Source organism: Galeopterus variegatus, unplaced genomic scaffold, assembly GCF_000696425.1.
Source record: "Galeopterus variegatus unplaced genomic scaffold, G_variegatus-3.0.2 Scaffold2665, whole genome shotgun sequence".
Taxonomy (NCBI): Eukaryota; Metazoa; Chordata; class Mammalia; order Dermoptera; family Cynocephalidae; genus Galeopterus; species Galeopterus variegatus.
The window spans coordinates 48074-66106 of NW_007728776.1; the positions used below are offsets into that span (position 1 = coordinate 48074).

At 40.6% G+C, this 18033-nt stretch overlaps 1 protein-coding gene across 1 annotated transcript in view; it reads left to right on the forward strand.

Moving 5' to 3' along the window:
* CATSPER2 (cation channel, sperm associated 2) overlaps positions 1-16798 on the forward strand; it is a 19154-nt gene extending 2356 nt beyond the window's left edge. Inside the window, exons 4-12 of the mRNA XM_008582535.1 lie at positions 7767-7939; positions 8474-8629; positions 8914-9038; positions 10621-10799; positions 11011-11110; positions 11455-11511; positions 14806-15008; positions 15367-15534; positions 16718-16798. Coding sequence (XP_008580757.1) covers positions 7767-7939; positions 8474-8629; positions 8914-9038; positions 10621-10799; positions 11011-11110; positions 11455-11511; positions 14806-15008; positions 15367-15534; positions 16718-16749 — 1193 coding nt within the window. The 3' untranslated portion in view covers positions 16750-16798. The remainder of the gene's footprint in view (positions 1-7766; positions 7940-8473; positions 8630-8913; positions 9039-10620; positions 10800-11010; positions 11111-11454; positions 11512-14805; positions 15009-15366; positions 15535-16717) is intronic.
* Positions 16799-18033: the final 1235 nt, after the last annotated feature.

An 18033-nucleotide genomic window follows, 5' to 3' on the forward strand; every position in this document is an offset into this window, starting at 1 on the left:
TTCAGATGGAGTTGCTTGGAGGTGGCAGGGGAGAAGAGGGCTTTGGTGGCCCCCAGGACAGCAAGACCACTAATAGCGTTCCTGTGGACCCATGCAGGATCGAGGAGCCAGAACAGCTGAAAAAAGGGAGTCATTCAGAGGCCGGTGAGTCATTGCAAGAGACTGGTGCAGGGCCCGTCCCATGGGAATTGTTTGGAGCACGGGTGGTGGGGGAGAGAAGCCCACCAGGAGAACACTGAGACAGAGCAGGGACAGCCAATCCGCCCCCCATTCACTGCAGGACCACTCAGAGGAGACTGGCTGGGAATGCAGAATTGCATGGGGTGCAGTTTGATGAAAAGATTCAGGCCCAGATCAGAGTTTCTACACAACCCAGGTGCACTGGGTCTCTGGAGAGCTGGAAGTATCTATAAGTCAACCATTAAACACTGAGCTGCACAAAAAGTCTTCCCTAGGGAAACAGCAGCAAAGCAGCAATTTGGGCTCAACAACACAGTTCGGATACTGGTTCCCACAGGAAGTTCCCCCATTTTAGAAGTAAGCAAAGGACAAAAAATTAGTTCTGGCCCAGGCACACCACCAGTGCCTCCAGGCCTGCCAGGGGACTTGAGGTATGGAGCCGGGGACTGGACCTCCCACCCACAACCAGGCACACTGCCAGCACCAAAGAGCATGCCAAAAACATCGCCTCCATGTGGGTGGCCCACCACAGCCACCACAGTAACCATGGCTGCTGCAAAAGTGGTTAGACATCACAGCCACCACGCAGATGGTCCGCCAGCCACTGGAGTGCAGTGACACAAGGAGAGTCACCAGCAGAGACCAAAGAAAAGAAGATGATGTCTTTCTCCACAAAGCCCATTCCAGAGTGACAGAAGAAGCATCTGCTCTATGATAATATTGGGGGACCTGAACACACCTTTCAGCATTGGACAGATCATCTAGGCACAAATCAACAGAATAACCATTACTCTTTCAGAGGGAGAGAAGAAATCTAGTGTTATCAGTGGTGGGAGGGGGGAGGGAGAGGGAGACAGGGAGAGATTGGACAAGGGGCATAAAGAATAAGTACAATTTGTAACATTATACATACTAGTAATATTGATTTGATCAATATATGTCAACATTGAATCCCCCAAATATGTAAATCAATTATGATTCAATAAAAATAAATAAAAACATTTTTTAAAAAGTAAGTGACTCTAAAACCAATCATAAATTATATAAAATGTATTTAAAATAGAAAGATGTCTGGAGAATCAGTGAGTTCATTTTATTATCATCTCAGACAAATTACTCAGAAATGATGAACAGTAGAAGTACTCGCTTGTTTCATCCTCACTGTTTTGAGTAAGTTTCCCACTTTAAAATAGTCCTTTAATGCAGTCAGGTCAAAGATAGTTAAATACACAATATGATGTCACTGACCCACTGCAATATACTGTACTATACTTGTACTATATTTGAGGTGTTTTATTTCCTCCCCATAATGGTGAGGATTTTGGACTAAGTCACAATTTTCTGTTGCTCGTGTGATTGCTGACATGTATTTGCCTTGTGGGGTTAGGACATAATCATAAGCCTTGGAACGAAGTAAATAGCAGTAAATGTATGTGATTCCCTAGATCTAATAGACAAATCAAAATAGAATAGCACTAACCATTCTATCTGGCAAAACAGTTAATTGAATATGAAACATGATCACTGTGCCAGATAGGTGGATTGCCAGACTCAGAATTACCTGGCAAGCTCATGAAAATTGTATTTTATTAAGCCCATTCTCATGGTAGAAAGGCAGGAGGGATTTTGCAAAGGGAAGTTATTTGTGATTAATAAATTTCTTTGAGCAGACTAACTCATATGATAAAGACAAACATTAAGACTTTGTTTAGGCTTTAAATGTTTTTTCCAGGTCACGAAGAATGTTGTTATAGATAGGGAAAAAAATAAGAATTAGCAAAGTTCTCTAGATCAAAGCTCCTCATCTTTTTTGTCCTGTGATTTTGTTTCCCAGTAATATATATATATATAATCTTGAAAACCTGCTTAGGCATTTAAATTATTGCACTTTTTATGTCATGGAAAGAAGCATATTGAGTATAAATAATATTTTAGACTAGTATATTATTAAATGTTGTATTTTAGTGTTGTATTAGTCAGTTCTGTGTTCCTGTAACAATACCTGAGACTGGGTAATTTACGAAGAACAGAGGTTTATTTGGTTTACGATTCTGGGACATCTACATCTGGTGTGGGCCTCAGGCTATTTCTACTTATGGAGGAAAGTGGCAGGCAGCTGGTGGGTACAAGCAGATCACATGGTGAGAGGAAGCAAGAGAGAGAAGAGGGGCCAGGGTCTTTTAAACAACCAGCTTTTGCAGGAACCAACAGAGCGAGAACTCACTCATTAATTCCCCCACCTAGGGAGAGCATTAATCATTCATGGGGGGTCCGCCCCCGTGAATCAAACAGCTTCCAACACTGCCACATTGGAGATCAGATTTCTACATGCGTTTTGGGGGGACAACACATCCAAAGTCTATGAAGTGTTTACTAATACAATTTTAATAAGTATAATATGTGAGAAAATTTTTGCTTTTGCCATTTAACAAGTGATTTATCCTTTAAATTTTTATTTTGTCAATATACAATGTGGTTGATTATTATGGCCCATCACCGAAACCTCCCTCCCTCCTCCCTCTCCCCCCTCCCACCCAGGAATGTCCTTTCCGTTTGCTTGTTGTATAACTTCGTATAATGTATGCTATACGAAGTTATGCAGTTGTTATATCTTCTCCCCTCCCCCCCTCCGGTTTAACAAGTGATTTATACTGTTTATAAAGAAAATATGATTTGTCTACAAATAAAATTTAAAATTATTTTATGTATTGAGTTTGGTTTGGGAATCGAATATACTTATTTTATGTATTATTATTTATTTTTAAGTTTTTGGCCATTGGCCATTACAAGGTTCAAATCTTGGACTGTGGTGTTATTGATACCACTCTAACTAACTGAGCTAACTGGCCAGCCCCTTATTATTAGTATATGTCAATATTAAATACATGTTATATATTACATGTTAAAGTGTAGGTTGAAATTTAACTATATATAACGGCTTAAAAAATAGAAAAAAAATCTACTTCCACAGCTGGTGAGTGGTCATTCTGTTTTGTACTTTAAGCATCAATTGGCTTATTTTTATAATTTTCATATTTTGTTTCAAATAAATGATTTTTATTTGCAAAATTTTTTCTGAAAACTACACATTGAGAATGTGGATAGTTCTTATTTCCAGTAAAAAATTGAGTATAACATCATTATAATTTTTGACATTAATTTTTAAAGTTTAGAGACAACTTGATATACCTATAAATTTTTTGATCACCTCACACTGGTCAGCCACCAAAAAAAAATTTTTTTGGTCAAATGAATGTAATTTATAGAATCTGTTGGTGATCATCTTGAGATAAACTTCCAGAATTATCATTCGTATTCTCTTCATGAAGTTGTATTTCAACATCAGTGTTCCTTACTTCATTATGGATATAATTAGCCAAAATATTACTGAAAACTATTACAATTTAAAACTGTAAGCGTCAAAATCTACACAGCAGTTTGTGTTGTTCAGGGTGATTGAGTATGCTCTTCTGGTCTCTTTAAAATCACAAACCTCTGGAATACCTTGGAGAAGCTGCAGGGGTTTGCAAACTTCTTTGAAAATACTTTTTAGTTGAAAAAAGCCTGAGATACAGAGAGGTTAACTTGCCCAGGATTATACATCTAGAAGCTGGTGGAGCCTACTTTCACACCCAGGTTATCTGGCCCTAGAATCTTTGCCTTTAACCACCTCATGATACAGCCTAGAATTCTGAATACTCATTGTTACATCAAACAAACCTCATACCTATAATTGAGCTAGAAAAAGAAAGCTAACAAATTGCAAAAATGAATGTGCTTTCTGTGAAGGTAAGCTAAAAAGTATATGATCATTTGGACTGAGAAGAAAATAGAATCTTAGTGTCGGTAAAATAATGAGGGATAATCCCCATATCCTAGATGTAGGAAAAATTTTATTATAGTTGAAAAACAACTAGGTAACAGCAAATTTAGGAAAAGTAATGGAAACTAGAGGAACTTCAGGTTATTTAATTATACAGTATTTCTAAGTCTGAGGTGTCATTATAGAAGGTAATTCTGCCCTTCCACAAAAGTCCTTAGGGGCTGTTAGTACTATTGTTTTTTGTTTTTTTTTTTTCCTTTTTTTGTCTTTTTCCGTGTCCGGCAACGGATCGCAACCCTCAGTGTCGCCCCCATACCGGACCGGGACCGGCAACAGGATCGCAGCCCTCGGCGTTGCTCCCGTGCCCTGCTCAGCCAGTGAGCGGGAACCGGCCTGTATGTGGGATCCGAACCCTTGGCGGGAGCGCCGCCACACTTCCCAAGCAGCGCACTACAGCAGTGCGCCACCGGGCCGGCCCAGTACTATTGTTTTGACTCAATAAGTCACCTCTTATGTTCTTAGGATTTTACTACTCTTACTTTCATATCATGTAACTTTGCCAAACAATATTTTTTTTTTTTTTTTTTTTTTAAAGATGACCGGTAAGGGGATCTTAACCTTTGGCTTGGTGGACTTGGTGATGTCAACACCACGCTCAGCCAGTGAGCGAACCAGCCATCCCTATATGGGATCCGAACCCGGGGCCTTGGTGTTATCAGCACCGCACTCTCCCGAGTGAGCCACGGGCCGGCCCGGCCAAACAATATTTTGATGTAGCCTCACTTGTATAAAACTAAATACTTATATCTCAATGAAATTGTAAGCACTTTGAACTCCTGTATCGCAAGGTGTAATTTTCTTTCTTTTTTTTTTTTTTCCTTTTTGTCTTTTTTCGTGTCCAGCAATGGGATCGCAACCCTCGGTGTTGCGCCCGCACCTCGCTCAGCCAGTGAGCGGCCCGTCTGTATGTGGGATCCGAACCCTCGGCGGGAGTGCCGCCGCGCTCCCAAGCGGTGCACTGTAGCAGTGCACCACTGGGCCGGCCCAAGGTATAATTTTCTAACATTAGCTCTTGTCCTTAGTGTAACATATGCAATATACAAATTACAGTGCACTACAGGTTAAGCATTCCTAATCTGAAATCCAAAATGCTCCAAATCAAGCTTTTTGAGTGCCAACATGGTGGCACAAGTGGAAAATTCCACACATGACTTCATCTGATAGGTTGCATTCAAAACAGGTGCACAAGGGCCGGCCCATGGCTCACTCGGAAGAGTGCGGTGCTGATAACACCAAGGCCACGGGTTCGGATCCTATATACGAATGGTCGGTTGCTCACTGGTTGAGCGTGGTGCTGACAACCCCAAGCCAAGTGTTAAGATCCCCTTACTGGTCATCTTTGAAAAAACAAAAAGCAAAACACAGGTGCACAGCACAAAGATTATTCAGCCCGCCGTTCGTTGTCGCTATTGTTTAACAGCTGCTACAGGTGTTCTGGTGATGCTACTGTGCAGCTTAGTTACCCTGACACATTGTTTTTTCTCTGTATTAATGGTATGTTATATTTTTCCTAGTAAGTATTTATGTGTGAATAAGTATAAGAAAATGATTGCTTATTAGTAGCATATAAATTCAGAGTCAGGAATAATGGTGATGCCATTATACAACCACAGATTGTATACACAGGTGGCTGCAGTAGTGACATCTTTGCTTTCTGATGGTTCAATGTACAAAAACTTGGTTACATGCAAAAAATTAAAAATATTGTATAAAATTACTTTCAGTATGTATGCATAAATGTTCCAAAATCTGAAACTCAAAACACTTCTGGTTCTAAGTATTTCAGATAAGGGATACTCAACCTGTACTCTCCTCATTATTGTTGGACTTTCTTTGAAACCAATGTGAATTTTTCTGATGTTCTATGTGGTGACCTATTCTTCTTTTCTTTTCTTTTTTTTTTTTTTTTGGCAGCTGGCCAGTATGGGGATCTGAACCCGTGACTTTGGTGTAATAAGGCTGCGCTTTAACCAGCTGAGCTAACCAGCCAGCCCATACTCTTGTTTTCTAGAATAGGGAGTAGCAACAGATGACTGTCCATGGTGAAACTGTACCTTGTGAAATAGAATCATATACATTCATATGACTTGCTAGATCAAATTGCTACCTTCTCTCCCCTCAAGAGAAGAATGTTCAAGCATGGATCTTTACTAATAACTCACTACACTGGCTGTGATTCTGGGTGTACTTCACTGGGCTCCTTGGCACTATTTCCACTAAGACTCCTTTGCCTTGCTAAGGTAGGCTGAAGAATTCCAAGAATTTTTTAAAGTTATATTTTTTATCTCCAGGTAGTACACATTTTCATTAGTTGATGTAGAGTTGCAGGGAATCACTTTTATACATTCTGTCCTGCTGAGACAATTTCTGCTGTTTGTTCCTCTGAACTTCCTTGGATTCATTTAGCTTCTGTAAAATCATCCCTTTTTCTCAGAGAGTAAAAGTCTTGCTGCTTCTGTAATTTGTTCTTCCCTATTCAAACCATCAGATTCTTCTTTACAAGACCCTTGTTTTAAACTACTTCATTGTTCTCTTTGGATTCCTGTTTTGTGAAGGCAAAAACTGAGTAAAAATTATAACATTTCGCTTTCCAGCCACAAAAGTGGTCTTCAGCTCCCTCAATATAATCCCATGCTTCCAAGAGCTAGAATTTGTTGGTATTGAAAAATTATTGTATTTTATTGAGTCTAAGCTGCCATCAATGGTGAAATGCACTATTTATTCACCATTAAGAAATAAAAACCATCCTCAATTAAACTGGGACACATCATTGATTATAAGATGCATCCTAATTTCAGAGATGTTAAAATATGAAAAACTGTCTTAGAAAAATTTTATGTGAAAGAAAAACTTGCTGAAGAAGCACATAGCCTAAAGAAGCATAGTGGAAAAATAGTGTGACTCTTTTAGTTTTAAGGAGAGGCCAACCCACTGTAGGGAGAGTTGAAGTATGGCTTTGTTCTTTTTGTCATGATCAGGATCAGGATAACTGTAAAGCCAAAGCACGCAGTATTGATTCTTACTTAGTGTTTAAAAGACTATTTTGATCTCAATAGAGAGTTTTTTTCTAAAGCATGGTATGTATCTATTAAATGCATAAAAGCAATAAAGAGGGTTGAAAGATAAAGGTAATAAGTTCAGGAAATAATTAGTAAGGGATCTAGAGAGGAAGTATGGGATTCATTTTACTTTGCAGAAGAACAAAACAAATTTTAGGCAGATTAAAAAAGAGCAAGTTTTAAAAGAAAGCTAACAAAGGACCAGGTGATTTCTTATTATAAGTCAATACGCCCCATGAATCTGGCTTTTTGTTTCTACATCCCTTATAAAGTACTTTACATATCATGGCCCTACATTTTCTTTCTATTCTCAAGACCCATTGGTTTCTTAACAGTACAGCAAGTGGGGTGGGGAAGGGGGATGGTAAACTGAGCAATCTCTTAGTAGCTGTGTGAACCCTCAGTGAGTATGAAATGACTTGCAGCTATTAGATATATCAATATCAACAAGAAATGAGTAGTGGCTATTTTTCATGGTCAATTCTGTCCTCCCCTGTATTTCACAGGTTTAAAGCAACAGTGTTAAAAAGAGAAAGTCTAAGAAAAATGGAATAGCAGTGGACACAGCTGTGGTTTATATGTGATCATTCTCCATCATTCAGCTTCCCACTTTGTTGACTTTTATTCCTCCTTTACCCTCACAGAATTGCTGGAATCCACAAATACCAAACTGTGGCCATTGAAGCTGACTTTGGAGGTGGCGTCTTGGTTTATCTTGCTTGTTTTCATCTTGGAGATCCTTCTTATGTGGCTATCCAGCTTTTTCCTCTTCTGGAAGAGTGCCTGGAATGTCTTTGACTTTGTTGTTACCATGTTGGTAAGGATAGATATCCTGAGGATTAGTTAGTGGGATGAAAAATGTGCCTAAGTGAATCAAAATAACAAGAAAATTTAACATGATTAGATAACAGGAAGAAACAAAGAGAAATTTACCTAACTCCCTTCTTTTGATTTTTTTCTAAAACTAAAAGTCAGTCATTGCAGGAAATGTTGATATTAGAAACAAAGTAGAATCTAAACATAACATCGACCCCAACGATAATATCTGCCAACTACTGAGCACTTGGTGCCAGGCACTATTTTAAATGTTTTACATGTATTATCTCATTTGTGCTCCACAACAACCCAATGAAATAGCGACTAATTTTATCTCCCTTTTATGTGTAAACAAGTTGAAGCACAGAGTTTAAATAATTTAGTATAGAAAGGCTAAATAGGAAACAATCCCCAGAGAATGCTGTTCAGGGGACAATGCCCAGGGAACTATGAAGAAGATGGGATGAAGAAGGGCCAACTGTACCTTGGTGCTTTGGGGGGTATATTTTACTCACAAACTGTGTATTTCCCACAGTCCCTGCTTCCTGAGGTTGTGGTGTTGGCAGGGGTAACAAGCCAGCCTGTGTGGCTCCAGTTTCTGAGGATCTGCCGGGTGCTGAGGTCTCTCAAACTCTTTGCACGATTCCGTCAAATTCGAGTTATTATTTTGGCCCTGGTCAGGGCCCTGAAGGTGATTAGACTGGTGCAGTTAAGGCAGGGGGACAAGGTGGATAAATATGGGGGTTTAACATTTAATACGAGACAAGTTTGGGTGGGTCGATGAAGGCAGTGAAAAATCCAGTGAAATGTTATTGAGTAAGAAGGGGCTGGGCACAAGCTGTGGTGGTTTGGGGATGACTGGGCTCAAGAGTGGAAGTGAGGGTTTGGTGGGGGATTGCCAGGTGGGCTTGACTGGGCTGTTGGTAGAGATCGGCTTAGTGTGGCCCACTTCTGATTTGAGATCATGGCCTCTAGAGCATGACTTCCCTCTTGATGTTGCTGCTCATCTTCTTCTACATTTTTGCTGTGACTGGTGTCTACTTCTTCGAGAACTACACTCGTTCAACTCGTGAGGACCTGGAATACCACATGTTCTTCTCGTAGGCAGGGCTGGGGGGAAGCATGGGTGAGGGGAGAAAATTTGGGTAAGAGACCAGGAATCTCATCCAAACTATACTAATACAAAAAATATAGTCTATTGTAAGAAACTGGAATAGAACATGATAAGGAGAGGGAAAGAGAAAGCAAAGGAATAGTGAGTGGTGTTAACTGTGATCTTGAGGGTAGGGCAGCTAGTTCCAGGTTTATTTTGGGTTTTTCAAATTCAAACACATTCTCTTCAACCATCTTTAAATTGCAGTATACTGCAGTTTAAGCCTTGGTTTTTATGGTTCACTTACCTCTTTTGAAAAATGGGAATATTAGCAGTACTACCTCATGAGAGTGTGGGGATAAATGAAGTAATGCATTTAAGTACTTAGCAAAGTATTTAACACATTTTAAGTGACCGATAAATGTTAATAAAAAAAAAAAAAAAAAAAAAAAGATAAAGAAAAAACTAAAAAAAAAGAAGAAACAAAAACCAAAATCAATGTTATTATAACTCTCAAACATGGTTACTGTTTTACCCCAATCTATAGGTGTGGGTATTATACATGCATATACCTATACTCATTCAAAAGTAAAATCCTGATAAGATCTTTGTCTAGAAAACACAAATTGCTAGAAGGAAGTCAACTTGAATTTGGAGGAGATAATTCAGTTTATGTATTGGAATCCAACCTTGTCAGCACCTGTTAGAGTCTAAGAGAGATCTAAGATCTAAGATCTCTCTTAGACTCTAACAGGTAGTTTTGTAAATGTATTGAGTTAGGAAAGTCCTAGAGTTCATCGTATTCAAGCCTTGATGCTTTCAATAAATTGTGTATGGGGGACTAAGATGGAAAGGAGGAAAATTTAGATGCCTAAAGGAAGGCACCTAAATTTTTAAATTAATTTTAAATAATTAATTGCATTAATTTTATAATTTTTATATTATTTGTATATATTCATTATCATTATTTAGGATCACATGTTTATGTCACCTATCCATCTACTTAAGAGGGCACATCAAAAAGTTTATGGAAAAATTCATATTATCTTTTTTTTTTTTTTGCTACTGGCCGGAATGGGAATCCAAACCCTTGACCTTGGTGTTAGAACATTGTGCTCTAACTAACTGAGCTAATTATCCAGCCCTTAGTTCTATTTTTCTACAGACTTTCTCAAGAACCCTTATATTTCTCTATTAGTTCATACCAGTGAGCTAAATAGAAATGATGTTCATGAGTGATATTCTATTATTGGGAGTCCATACATCAGGAAAGAATGAACTTAGAAAAAATATCTAGTTGGCAATTCATTTATTTTTTAAAAATTCAATCAACACCCATTTATTGAGTACTTACTATGCCCCAAAACTGATGAGGTGAGAGGTATTCATAGATTATTCATGATGAAGGAAACTTAATAAAACAATTTCAAACTGAAGAATAGTAGGCTAAAAATTGAGGATGGTAGAAAAGGAGCCAGACTCAGCAAACTACAAAGAAATGCTTTTATATTGCCTTAAAAGAAAGAATGATATGGTTTCCGAGAGGTTTAGATCTCTGCTTCTGTCTATTCACATACCTTCTTCTTTAGGGATGTGCTGAATTCCCTGGTGACAGTGTTCATTCTCTTCACCTTGGATCACTGGTATGCACTGCTTCAGGATGTCTGGAAGGTGCCTGAAGTCAGCCGCATCTTCAGCAGCCTCTATGTCATCCTGTGGTTGTTGCTCGGCTCCATCATCTTTCGAAATATCATAGTAGCCATGATGGGTAAGCATATAGGAGGTAAAATTTGGTGGAAGGGATAGTTGGGAAGAAATTAATCTGAAAGCTGGGATTGGTGGATTACAGGAGAGAGCACCAAGTATAGCAGGAAGGCTTGGGTCCTGGAATGGATATTTCACTTGGTTTCTCCCAACCCAGGCCTCTCCCTGGGTCTAGTTACCACCACCTCCCAACTCCTAATGGCCCTTTGGGGCAGTTACTAACTTCCAGAATATCAGGAAAGAGCTGAATGAGGAGATGACACATCTGGAGGTTCAGCACAAAGCTGACATATTCAAGAGGCAGATTATTCAGAGGTCTGTTTCCCCATTTTTAAACCCAACTTACTTTCTTTCTTTCTTTTTTTTCTTGTGGCTGGTCCACTTTATTTCTCAAAGGTTTCCTGAACTCATTTTCTATTTTTACTCCTTGGCCTTGACCTCACTTTTCCCTTTGTGACAGAAGATTTGCCCCCAGGGTTAAGAATTCCTCAGCTCTAGAACATTGCCTGATTCTTCATCTGTTGGGGTGACTTGACTATGGTTTTTTCTCCCCACTCATTTTTCTTCACTTTCTGTTCTGAATTCTTTTCTTTTACACATACTGCACTTCTGCTTGAATGTAGCTATCTTCACTCTTTTGGGGTTTTTTTGCTTTGCAGGAGACAAAACCTGTACCCTGAAGCACTGAGGCCAAGCCGTAGCAAAACGGATGTGAGGTTAGGAGTGTATATGTGAACTGGGATGGAAACACATGAAGGAGGAGAGGGTAGAAAACCAAAGGTGAAGATTGGCTTTCAGAGAGAATTTTTTTTTTTTTTCAAAAGATGACCAGTAAGGGGGTCTTAACCCTTGACTTGGTGCTGTCAGCACCATGCTCTCCCAAGTGAGCTAACTGGCCATCACTATATAGGGATCCAAACCCGTGGCCTTGATGTTATCAGCACCACACTCTCCCAAGTGAGCCATGGGCCAGCCCTGAGAGAGAACTTTTTCATTCAATATTTATTGTAGTTAGTTGAATGGTGGCCCCCAAAATGACATGTCCTTGTCCTAATTCCCTGGAAGCTATGAATATGACCTTATTTGGAAAAAGGGTCTTTGCAGATGTGACTTATTTAAGGATCTTGAGAAGAGATTATCCTGGATTATCCAGGGGGACCCTAAATCCAATGACAAGGGTCCATATAAGAGATACAAGAGGAGAAGACACAGACACAGAGAACAGGAGAAGGCAGTGTGAAAATGGAGATTGAGATTGCAGTGATGCAACCACAAACCAAGGGAGTCTGAAGAGTGCTGGACAGCTGCTAGAAGGTAAAAGAGGCAAGGAACCTTCTCCCCTAGAGCTTCCAGAGGGAGTATGGACCTGCCAACGCCATGATTTCAGATGTCTAGCCTCTAGAACTGTGAGACAATACATTTCTGTTGTTTTAAGTCACCAAGTTTATGGTAATTTGTTACAGTAGCCACAGGAAACTAATACAGCTACCTTCAATGAAACAGATACTATTTTAGACCCTGAGTGTTTAGCAGTAGACAGGAGGGTAGGAGGAGAAATAAGAAACTCATTCATCCATTAATGAATAATTATTGAATACTTAGTAAGTGTTTAAAATATATAAGTGAACAAAATAGACAATAATTCCTGCTCTCATGGAGCCTACATACTATTAGGGGTAAGGAAATGATAAACAATGAACACATTAAATAAGTACAATAAATAAAATGTGTTAAAATATGATAAGTATTATGGAAATTTGAAGTAGAGTAGGTTAAAGGGGATTGGAATAGAGGGTGGGGATTGCAGATGGGTTGTAATTTTAAACAGGGTAGTCGGGAGAGTTCCGGTCAAGATAGCCAAATGGACGGTCCCCAGCGTCACTCTCTCCCACAAATCAATCGATTTACAACTATAAAAATGTAACAACAGCCAAGCTGGGGCCGCTGGAGCTCAGGATAAGAGGAGGAAAGACCTATGGAGTTCATGAAGGGGAAGAAGCCACAATGAGAGAAAGAAAAAACTGCTCGGAGAGTTTCAGGCCACGGCCGCTTTAAGGCTGGAACTGCTGAGTGCATGGAGCAAGAACCAGCAGAAGCCGCAGCTGTGCCCTTCAGATGGAGTTGCTTTTTAGGTGGCAGGGGAGAAGAGGGCCTTAGTGGCCCCCATGGCAGCAAGACCACTAATAGGGTTCCCATGGACCCACACAGGAGCAAGGAGCCAGAACAGCTGAAAAAGGGGAGTCATTCAGAGGTTGGTGGGTCATTGCAAGGGACCGGTGCAGGGCCTATCCCATGCAAAGTGTTTGGAGCACGGGCAGTGAGGGAGAGAGGCCCACCGGGAGAAAACTGGGACACAGCAAGGACAGCCGATCCGCCCCCCAGTCAGCTCAGGACCACTCAGAGAATGGTTGGGAATGCAGAATTGCATGGAGTGCAGTTTGATGAAAAGATTCAGGCCCAGATCAGAGTTTCTACACAACCCAGGCGCACCAGGGTTCTGGAGAGCTGGAAGTATCTATAAGGTCAACCATTAAACACTGAGCTGCACAAAAAGCCTTCCCTAGGGAAACAGCAACAAAGCAGCAATTTAGCTCAACAACAAAACTCAAGTACTGGCTCCCACAGGAAGTTCCCTGTTTTAGAAGTAAGCAAAAGACAAAAAATCAGTTCTGGCCCAGGCACACCGTCAGCATCTCCACCCCGCCCAGGGGCAGAAAATGGAGCCAAGGACCGGACTCCCCATCACCAGTACCAAGGAGCATGCCAAAAAGATCGCCTCCATGTGGGTGGCCCACCACAGCCACCACAGTAACCATGGCTGCTGCAAAAGTGGTTAGACATCACAGCCACCACGCAGATGGCCCGCCAGCCACTGGAGTGCAGTGACACAAGGAGAGTCACCAGCAGAGACCAAAGAAGAGGATGTCTCTCTCTACAAAGCCCATTCCAGAGTGACAGAAGAAGCATCTGCTCTATGATAATATTGGGGGACCTGAACACACCTTTCAGCATTGGACAGATCATCTAGGCAACAAATCAACAGAGTAAAAATTACTCTTTCAGAGGGAGAGAAGAAATCTAGTGTTATCAGTGGCGGGAGGGGAGAGGGAGAGGGGGAAAGGGAGAGATTGGACAAGGGGCATAAAGAATAAGTACAATTTGTAACATTATACATACTAGTAATATTGATTTGATCAACATATGTCAACATTGAATCCCAAAAGTATGTGTAATCAATTATGATTCAATAAAAATAAATAAATAAAATGCTGAAGAAATTAAAAAATAAACAGGGTAGTCAGGGTGTCCTCACAGTGAAAGGGTAATGTGGGCAAAGTCTTGAAGGAGGTGAGGGATTACCATGTGGATATCTATGGGAAGAGTGTTATAGGCAGAGGGAATAGCTAGTGCAAAGGTCCTAAACTGGAAGCATGCCAGATGTGTTTGAGAAACAGCAAGGAGTCCATTGTGACTGGAGCAGAGTGAGCAGAGGGAAGAGTGATGGGGATGAGGTCAGAGAGAATCTAGGGCTGTGGGGGCCATTGTAGGGACTTAGGTTTTTACTCTGAGGGAAGCGGGAAGCAGAGCAGGGGAGTGACAGGAAGTGACTTACATTTAAGGAGGATTATTCTGGTTACTGTGTTGATGATGGACTGAAGAAGAACAAGGGAAGGAGCAAAGAGATCAGTTAAGAGGCTATGCTGCTGTGCAGGCAAGAGATGATGTTAGTTCAGACGAGGGCGGTACCAGTGAGGTAATGAGAAAATACATATTTTGAAGGTAGAGTCAACAGGATTTCTTGATGGACTAGATATGGGAGGGAAGAGAAGAGTTAAGGATGACACACTGGGGACGACTGAAGTTGGAAATGCCTACATTTTAGAGTTCAGGAGAGTTTGGCCTTCACTGCCTTAAGTCCCAGCTTTAGGGGATGGCCAGGGCTAGGACGGGAATAATGAAGGAACTTGCAAATGTACTTGAAACAATAAAATGTCTCCTTTTACTTACAGAGGATCCAGTCAACAAAGGATGTCTTTGGACTTAGAAGTTTCTGAAGAACAGTCTAAACACAGTGCTGCTGAAGAGGAATTGATAATGTCTGCACCAAAAACAGAAGAGCCCTTGTCAAAAAGAAAAGAGTACCCATCTGCCCCCTCTACTTCCTCCTCCTCCTATTCCTTCTCTTCTGAATCCAGATATTCTGAATATATTGGTGAGCAGAAGGGTTTCTTCCATTTGAGTTCTGACTCCTCTCTGACACATCCCAATCTTAAGAGGAGCTCCCCTATTATATCTGCTTTCCAATTTTCTCCACCAGTATGATTTTCTGCTGTTAATTACTTTCTTTGTGCTTCTTAATTTCCCCCGTACTTCTGCTTCACTTCGAATAAGTGTGGCTATAAATCTCTTTATTCATTGTAAAAAGTGGTCTCTTGATGGTACCCCCTTTTCCCACCCTGCTTCCTATTTCTTCTTTCATCTCCACTGTCCATCCACACCATAGGGCTTTTCAGATCTTACTCAACTTCCACAAATCTACAAATGTTTTCAAGAAGGATTCCTCCCAACAGGTCAGTTGGACTGGGAGACTCTTGTGCACCAGAATCTGCCTGGGCTAATGGAAATGGATCAGGAAGATCGTGTTGTTTGGCCCAGAGATTCACTCTTTCGATATTTTGAGTTGCTGGAAAAGCTGCAGTATAACCTAGAGGAGCGTAAGAAGTTGCAAGGGTTTGCAGGTATGGAGTTAGGGCAGTCATGGAGACCAGGAGTTAAGTACACGGGAGTAGCATGTATAACTGGGGAGAAGGAGGAGGGTGCCCACTATTATGACATCTCGGCCTCTCAATTCTGCCACATAACCAAAAAAAGGCAAATTCTTGGTTTAATATGTCACATTCTAGACACATATCCCAATTTCTTCTAACTTAGAGAGAACCTAGAAATTGCACTTCTCCAGCAAGAGATACCTGAATTCTCTGAGGTCTAAAAACTTGTTTCCTAAGAGGAGAGTGTCCAATTCCAGTTGTTGGGAGTTAGGTCAATATGGGATCTTGCTTGATTTGGGCAGCCCACCCCTTTCTATACATGTTTCTGCTCTTTGAAGGTCACATTTCAGACCTGAGCATCAGGGCCTCAGGCTCAAGTTGGATAGCTATGGGAATTAGACAGTGAACAGAAAGCCCACAAGTACCCACTACCCCATCCCTCAAAAGAGGTTTATGAGTTACTGACTTATCTTCCTATCAGCCCCTTCTAGTGTCAGCATAGGCAGAGAGGGGTATGTAATTTAAATAGTAGAGTTTGAGGTAAGCCAAGAACTGTCTGCTCAGAATTATTTCCCTTAAGTTTCACCACTTGGAGATTAGTTTGGATTAATAAAAATTTCCCTCTAAGAATAAAAACTGTAAGACTTAGGGCCAGCTCTTTATAATTTAATACGGATTAGTGTTATCTGAGTTTTCTTCCTCATACCTAGTTGAAATCAACTCAGTGCAAAAATAAGAATTAAATAAAGAGGAGGACTGTGGGGTGTCTCTTTGTGTGAGTGTGTATGGCACAGAGGGCAATAAGAGGAATATATAACATTGGAACATGGAATTTAGAGCAGGATGTCAAAAACAGGCTTTGCCTACTTCAAAATGTTGCCTAAAATTAATCCTGCTCTTTCCCGTCATTCTCAACCCTGTCTTCCTAGTTGTTTTCTAGGGACAACAGGGTGAAAGGGAGAAGGTAGCAACATGGCTTTTTTAATCCTGATTAACTTGTCTATAGCAAATATGTCATATGGCTTAATTTAGAGTAAAGATTAGTAAAGACTTGTGTGGGAATCTAGAACACAGAAAAGCAGAGTCTTTCACCAAATATTTATAAGTTCTGAATATTCTTAGCTCTCCAGCCTCATGGTCTGTTTCTTTACAGTGCAGGCACTAATGAACTTTGAAGACAAGTAAAGCCAACAGTGGATGGCTTCAAAATCTTTGGTTCAAGCAAATGATAATGAAGGGAAAAGTCGGAAATAGAGAATTCAAAATATAAATGTTTAATAAATACTGCTCACTGGTCTGTTTCTGAGATGTAGGGGAAGTATAATGTCAAGCAAAAAAGTTACTTGCGATGGTGGTGGTGGAGCCTTTGCTCCTTGACTTTCTACCCTTTCCACAGCTCCTGAGTCGACTCTTCCTGACTTTATCATTGTAGCCCTCACCCTTCCTGCAACCTCTACTTCCTGATAAGAGTCCTAATTTTACCCTCTCCCTCCCTGATGCAGTGTATAAATGCCTCTCTGTGGGTGTAAGAAGATCCTCAGAGCTGTTGATGTAACTAATTGAGAGGTATTGTTTCCGTTGCCTACTCTACTAGCATTGCTTCTCTTGTGCACCATTAACTTAGAGGGACATCATTTTTACCTGTTTCTGGGCCAAAAGGCAGTCCCTTATTCCACTTCTTTGCCATTGCTCAGGGCAGTGTTTAAATCAGTAAGAGTTCCACAGATTTTTAGTGTGAGAAGGGACCTCAGCATTAATCTGTCTACCATCAAAGCAGGAACATCTTTTAGAACATCACTTAAAGGATTATTCAGCTGGTGCTTAATGTTTCTAGTTACTGGGGATTTCTTATCTAGAAGAGATTCTATTCCATTGTTGTATAACTCGAGTCTTTAAAAATACTTATTATTAAAAATTAATTTACTGGGCCGAGCCCGTGGCACACTCGGGAGAGTGCGGTGCTGGGAGCGCAGCAGCACTCCCGCCGCGGGTTCGGATTCTATATAGATGACCGGTGCGCTCACAGCGCTCACTGGCTGAGTGCGGTGCAGCCGGTCTCAAAAATGACAAAAAAAAAAAATTAATTTACTTATTGAGTACTTCAGATGTATGAAGATACTTATATAGAGATCTATATAGATGACCGGTGCACTCACAGCGCTCACTGGCTGAGTGCGGTGCAGCCGGTCTCAAAAATGACAAAAAAAAAAAAATTAATTTACTTATTGAGTACTTCAGATGTATGAAGATACTTATATAGAGAAAATGTATGTTTATTTCATAAAATAACCATATACAGAAAATATTATCTTCCCACTTTTTTTTTTTTTTTGTCTTTTTCCGTGTCTGGCAACAGGATTGCAACCCTCAGTGTTGCCCCCACGCCTCGCTCAGCCAGTGAGCGGGAACCGGTCTGTATGTGGGATCCGAACCCTCAGGCGGGAGCGCCGCCGCGCTTCCCACTTTTAT